This window comes from Branchiostoma floridae, unplaced genomic scaffold (assembly GCF_000003815.2).
Source record: "Branchiostoma floridae strain S238N-H82 unplaced genomic scaffold, Bfl_VNyyK Sc7u5tJ_1494, whole genome shotgun sequence".
Taxonomy (NCBI): Eukaryota; Metazoa; Chordata; class Leptocardii; order Amphioxiformes; family Branchiostomatidae; genus Branchiostoma; species Branchiostoma floridae.
In genome coordinates this window covers 351,969-358,989 of record NW_023365729.1, presented here as the reverse complement: position 1 = coordinate 358,989, position 7,021 = coordinate 351,969, and the positions used below count along the sequence as shown (strand labels likewise).

At 40.7% G+C, this 7,021-nt stretch overlaps 1 protein-coding gene across 1 annotated transcript; it reads right to left on the bottom strand.

The window, feature by feature from the left end:
• Positions 1-1,247: 1,247 nt before the first annotated feature.
• LOC118407839 lies at positions 1,248-6,672 on the bottom strand. The gene is made up of 2 exons (XM_035808378.1): positions 6,610-6,672; positions 1,248-3,159 (listed from the first exon to the last, which is right to left on the bottom strand). Exons 1-2 carry the CDS (start codon positions 6,638-6,640, stop codon positions 2,093-2,095), a joined length of 1,098 nt encoding a protein of 365 aa, XP_035664271.1. The 5' UTR covers positions 6,641-6,672; the 3' UTR covers positions 1,248-2,092.
• Positions 6,673-7,021: the final 349 nt, after the last annotated feature.

The window sequence follows — 7,021 nt, the reverse complement described above, 5'->3', positions numbered from 1 at the left end:
AGGACCGATTTGGTTTGTAAAGCCCCCCAACGCTGTAAAGCCGTTACGCCAAACTGACGCCAAAAATATCGAGTTAAAAATTTAGTAATTATTATTTGACGGTTAATTTTCTTAATGGTGCGCACTAGCAAACTTCCAGGTGACCATTTTGGTTCATGGTTATATTATGTCAAATTGTAGATACTACCCACTGGGTGCTCTGTAGGTATAGGGTTTCACATGTTATACCCCCTTTCCTAGGACGGCGCTCTCACCGACCTAAAATTTGACATATCGCTCAAATTCTATTAAAAAAAAGAAACGAATCTTTTTACACTTTGTGTGTTTTGTTGTCTTCTCGGTCACACATTTACATTTCATATGATGTACCCAGTGTGTAAGCAAAGGTTACACATATCATACCATTCGCGTTGCCTTAATTATGTTTCAGCCATACCATAGGTATGGTGAAATATATTGTATTCGTAATGTTTCTTCTTTCTTTCTTTCTCCTGTCAAATCTTCAGAACACGGTATCTCCGTTGTTCCTGAACCGAATGACTTGAACTTTGGCACAAGGGTAGAGTGGGCCAATACCCTTGGAAGTTTTTTTTCATTGTTCCATATCTGTCTCTTAAATGATTCTATTAAGGTTTTTGGTCATCTTAAGACCAAAATTGTATATTTGGGCCCCCTGTACCCTGGTATTATAACCGAATGAGCTGTGATTTGGCACAGATGTGCCTTGATAATTCCTCCATATAGATTCGATATCAGTTTTGGTGTACAGTATAACGAAATGCTTATTTTTGCGATTTTTTGGTCATTTTTTTACCAAAAAAGGACACTTTTGGCTCCTGTACCTTGGTTTTAGAACCGGATGACCTGAAATTTAGTATAGGAGTGCCCTAGACATATGCGCACATGGATTCAATAACACTTGAGGCATACAGTACAATAAAATGCTTAATTTTGCGATTATTTGGCCATTTTATGACCAAAAAGTACACTTTTGGCTCTTGTGCTCTGGTTTTAAAACCAAATGACCTAAATTTTGGTAAATGGGTGCACTAGATATTTATTCAAATGACACATGTATAATTTTTGTCATAGACTACGTCAAAATGATATATTTGGGGATTTTTTTGTCATTTTCCAATAGCCAGAGGGGTAATTTAGAAAAAACGAATGCCTGGAAAGTAATGACTCCAATGATTTGAAATTTGGAGGATATTGATAAAAGACTTCATACTATGAAGTTTCGCCTGAAAATCTGAGTTGTGCTTGTTATTTCTTGGTGAGGCCGAGGACTTATTGATCACCCCTCGTATATGGCCCCTTTATATCTCTTACAAAGTAATTCCGTTCAATGTCCAAGATCACGTGTATGTACTCAACAGACTTACTAGACATTGATCATTTAAGCGGAACAATAAAAACACCGACCAATTTTAATTTTAGAACATCCCCGTCAAAAACGCTAATTATACACAATTAGGCTTCAATAACACATACATTGAAATTTACTCGACAAAATTTGACTTCAGCAATACATTTCGACGTGGTCTGCATAATTTGCGACCAGATGAAAGCTTCATCCACTATTTAATAGATACTTATTTTTAAAAAAATCGGTTTGGTAGACAAAATTGCATATGTAGTAGCGACCTAGTCGTAGACCGTGCTCTGATTGGACAACCGGCCAAACACTGGTGTTTTGCTGGAACGATAGAGCTAGTTTCTTAAGGTCGAGGTTAAAATCATCAGTGATAAAAAAACTGTATATTGAAGCCAACCTGCTGATTCTATCACTACCAAGCGATATAATACTAAGTTTTGTAGTTGTTAGTCCCTCGACTCAATTCATTGTTAGCAGTTTTACATACAGATTTCAATCTATTGATTGTACATTTCCTGTTCAATAATCATTTCTTATTTCTTAAGTCTAATTTTAAGCATTTGTTTTATATCTTTTTTGTTTCATTTCTTTGTGTCGTATTTTCTTTAAAATCTATATCACGCATTAAGGTGTTGTGACGGAACAAAGCTGACTTTTTTCAGTCTGGTGATCTAAGATGGTGGCTAAAAAAAGTTATTTTGGCCGCCCCAACACTTACGTCGGCTTGTCGGAGAAGCCAAGAGTCTCCTTAAGCTGCTCATGACGTTTCTGCTTAAGATTTAATATCCAGGCCCACACACCGACAACTATCGCCCCTACCGTCACTATAGCTCCACCACACATCTCTAGAACGTTCGGAGCCAGTTTCAGGAAGAAGACTCCCAAGACAAAGGCCATAGGGATTGTCAGTACCTTCAAAATCTGAACTGTTGTAACGGTTTCGCTATGAATAGCGGCAGCGTTACTGATATACATCATCGCATAAACAAGCGTCTGGGCAACTAGTAACCCCCATGTACCTGGAGAAAAACTCCACACCGGCTTCTCTACTAGGTAAGAAAGAGGCAAGAGGAGGGTGCCACTAATGCTGTAGTAGAACATGTGTGTCACAAGAGGAACACCTTTTTGGGACAGCCATCTCAGTAAAACCCAACACAGGGCAAAGAGAATACTAGCAAAAAGTGGATAAAGTAAATTCAGTACTTGTTGTTGCACAGTCTGATTGTTAGCCTCCTTGGCATTCATGGAAACGCCGACCATGGTCACCCCACATATGCAGCTGAACATCCCTACTATTTGGACGACATTCGGTCGTTCCTTGGCGATCAGTGCTGCTAGTCCACTGGTGAGGACGGGGCCAATGCCGTACACAACAGACCACGTGTTTCCCGGTAAAACATGTAGATAAGACAGGCACACACACACCACTGCTGCCACGCGGAGTATTCCACCTACAACCAAAACGGCAGTTTCCTTCCAACTTTCCCCTCTGAGTTTGGGTCGAACGGCAATGGTAAGACACAAGACGAAGATCATCTGCGCGACTTGGTTCCAGAAGATGGACTGAAAGTTCTGTACACCGCCCAGTTTGGTAAGACGCATGAGAATAGAAGCCATCGCGTCTCCAAATGCAACCAACAGCGCGAGTAGAACGCCTAGACCCGACTTAAGGATGCTCCTTAGATTCTGCATATCTGCTGTTCTGTGTAACGCAAACGTCACTTTCCGGGGCTGATCCTCGCATCTGCGAAAGGGAAATGACGGATGTTTGATGTTGTTATCTGTGGACAGATAAAAAAAAGTGGCTATTGAAAACATGTACAGAAAAAAAATACCTTTGTGCTATGTTAAATTTGGTTTATCTCTATTTTGAGGGGGGGTAGAGGCCCGCGCTAACTTGATCATGAAAAGGGGTTGCACTAGCAACCTCCATAGAGAAGCTCTGTACAACCCTGCAGCCCCATGGAGCTAGCTCTGTGCAATATAAACGTAAACACGTGGTTCACGTAACCTTCAAGAACCTTCAAGATTATCCCATGCTGTGCTTTGGGGTAGAGCTTGGGTTTTTTAGGGGAAGAGTCAGCCCAACGTGTTTCTTTTTTTTCCTTCAGCCCCACCATCTTTGTTTTATGGCACGCTAGGATGAGGAAGAATCCGCGTAATTCTTACTTAGTAAAATACATGTCACGCTTGTCTTGTAGACTTAGAGTTGATGTGGCACAAGCCACAGTATTTATCCGCTACCCCCGGAGTAGGGGTAAAAAAAGTAGTGCATCCAAAATCTGGAAGCGCCTGTAAACACCGTAATGTGAAAGACAGCGGGGGATGAGCTTTGCTATATAGTAGTATAAGGAGTCGACTTTCATGTGGTATGTGAAAGTTTATGATGCTTGTTCATTCGGTGTATAAATACGCGTGACCTTTACAGTTGCCTGCCTCGGTGAGTCGGCTGCAGTTCCGGATGTCCCCGCATGACCCCATTTCAAAGATTGCGTGAAATTAAAAACAAAAAAACTCAACTTTTTTTTTGCTTTTCTGGTTTTGTGTAGGTTATATCCTAGACTTCAACATATTAGTTTGTCGCGCTTCAGAAGTGCATCCTGGTATGATTTTATCCGCGTCGATGTCAGTCACCTTGTGGTTCTTAACTATGGGAATCCCCGATTAGGCCGATAACTGTACTCTGCTACCACAGACATATGGACGTCTTATTACGAATTTCTGCAACAATGAAATATATATATATATACATATCCAAGAATGTAGATTTAACAACCAGGCTCGGTTCTGGATAAAAGACTGCTTTATCCAGGACAAGGACCAGACACATGTCATGGATAGTCCACGCGTATCCAGAACCGTGCCTGGGGCAAAAGCAGGCTGCATTTCAGTATTTCATATGCATATTCTTAACAATGGGAATCATGGGAGAAAGAGGCTGTCAAAAATCACCTACCTGACTTTTAGAACATGAAAAACTCACATTGGCATGGTTGTCCGACATCTGAAGAGTAATTCAACGACAAAAAAAGAGAAAAAAAATTACGGCGGAATTATATTATATGCCATCAAAACATAGGTGGGAGACCTTTTAACCCCCTTTCACTGCATATAAACAACACCAAAACACCTAACTTCTAAGGCCTACTGCAGCCACAAATATCATTAAAAATCTGGTTGTTTTTTTTTCAACATAATATAGAAGCTACAATCCTTACCTATAATATGCACCTCCAAAATCCAAACTTGTTCCAAGAAAAACAATTTTACAGCCACTTTTCCCAAGTCTACCTAAGCATTCTGAATCATGGCTAAAACTGGGTCATCTGCGCAAGTCCGGAAATACCGAAATTTGCTCAGCATGCGTACGTTCTTGGATTCTCGGGGACTGTTCGGGACTGTGCGACCAAAGGTCCGCCAAACTGCCAAGCTTTTCCAACTCTCGAAACAAACTCTCACAAAATCTCTCAAAACCAAGCTTAAGCCTTATATGGAAACATGGGCGTGAATAATTATATCACTGTACCGTCAATCACAGTAATTGACAGCGCTTACAGTCGGGCTGTATTCCGTTCCGTGCCTGAATGGGCACGGTTCACGACAGGACATCACCTACCTAACCGGTTGAGTTTAATTACGCAATGTACCCGACACATTTCGTTACAAACATTGGGAATGGGTGAGGACGTGGCACGTTCATCAGTAACGATATAATACATCTGTCGTTGTGGTTGTTGTTTTGTTGCTAAACTTACAAACACAAAACATTGTAGGACTGTGATAAGATCAGTGCATATTTTTTGGGGGGATGAGGAGAACGCGAATCAGACAACTGTCAGTTTTCTTGTGCCACGTCATTCACTTCTGCTTACTTCTGTATACATTATCCATGCACACGATATGTGAAATGGCCTTTGTTTTGACTTGATGAAGAATATACAAGGTCAAACATCAAGATGAAACCTCCTTAAATTGACTCGATGTACTAATTATAATTTTTTTCATGATCATGTTGCTGAATGTACGACTTAGTGACAAAGTTTGAACTGGAAACATACCGATGCTTCTAGCTGGTTATTAACCACAAGGGCAGAATTTTTTTGCACCTTTTAAAACATTTACTTTTCATATCTCAACCGATATGAATGGCCTTTTCATAGTAGTAAAGGATAAATAGCAAGATGCTTACCCGCAATGCAAACTGATTCTGTAAAGCCGGTGTCAGACTACAAGATGACCTATAGCTTCCTAACCGGTTGAGTCTGTTCATCAATAATTACGGAACGTACCTCGTACAAATACTGTTACAAAACATTGTCACCAAGGGCATGAAAGTATCTAATGGGTGACAGACATGATACGTGTGTAACGCCATGTTTTTGTATGTTGTTTCCAAAGTTACATACATGCAATATTGTAGGACTGTAAAAAGATCAGAGCAGAATTGGGGGGGGGGGAGATGAACGCGAAGCAGACAACTGTCAGTTTTCTTGTGCCACGTCATTCACTTCTGCTTACTTCTGTATAAATTATGCACTACCCATGCCCACGATATGTGAAATAGTCTTTGTTTTTTACTTGATGAAGAATATACACGATCAAACATCAAGATGAAACTTCCTTCGCCTCAATGTACTCAGTTTCTGTCCATTATCATGTTGCGGAATCTACGAGTAAGGGACAACGTTTGAACTTGTAACATAACGACCGATGCTTCTTGCTGTTTATCAACACAGCCACAGAATATTTAGCACCTTCCTCTGCAGGTATTAATTTACTATAGACTGAATAATCAGGTTAGTTTGAATACAACTTGACGGCCTGCAATCACGGCAGGTGTGTTGTTTTCCTCCCGCTGATCTTAGGGGTGCGGCCCGGGTGCCTAAGTATTCATACGTACTGTCCAGACTGAAGGGGGTGGGGGGCTAAAAGTGCCTGTGCCAACTTTGGCGTCGCATAACTCCCAAACTGTTTGTGCTAGAACAACCAAACTTGGTGACTTTTACTAGAATATTGTTGGCAACAATATACAAGACCAACAATAACTTTGAAATTGTTTAAAGTTGTTCGTGTTGCCACAAAAAGTTTTAATTTGTTCGTGTGGCCATGAAAACGGGTTCATAAAAGGCACATTTTACAAAATTGAATAATTTTGGTTTAAACAACGGAATTATAAAACATCCTTGCTTAACTATATTTGTTTTCTTGCTAAACTATACTTATTTTCTTACCTGGATAAGGAGCGCTCCCGGTGCCAGCCATATGGGCAGATAGACCGAGCACGAGGGGCTGGGCACGAGGGGCCGACTGTACCATTATACATGTGGGGGCCTATCCTAACTGGGAAAAATAAACTATCAGTCAATTTTTTTATGTTTTCTATCGCTAGAGCACCCCTTCTGTGATTCTCAATCGTTAATTTTTAACAATTGAGCTTAATTACTCAACAGAGACCCCGGGTATCAGAGAGGCTACGGATACAAAAAAAATTAACCAGTACATCACCCCCTCCAAATTGGGTGATCGTAACCCCAGCCGTTTTGAAATTAACAAGGGGGCCCCAGGCCCGGTCTAGATAGGGTTAAAAGGCCAATGTTTTCAGTCGAAGTAATTCTGGACTGGTCTATTGTGCAAGTTCGCATG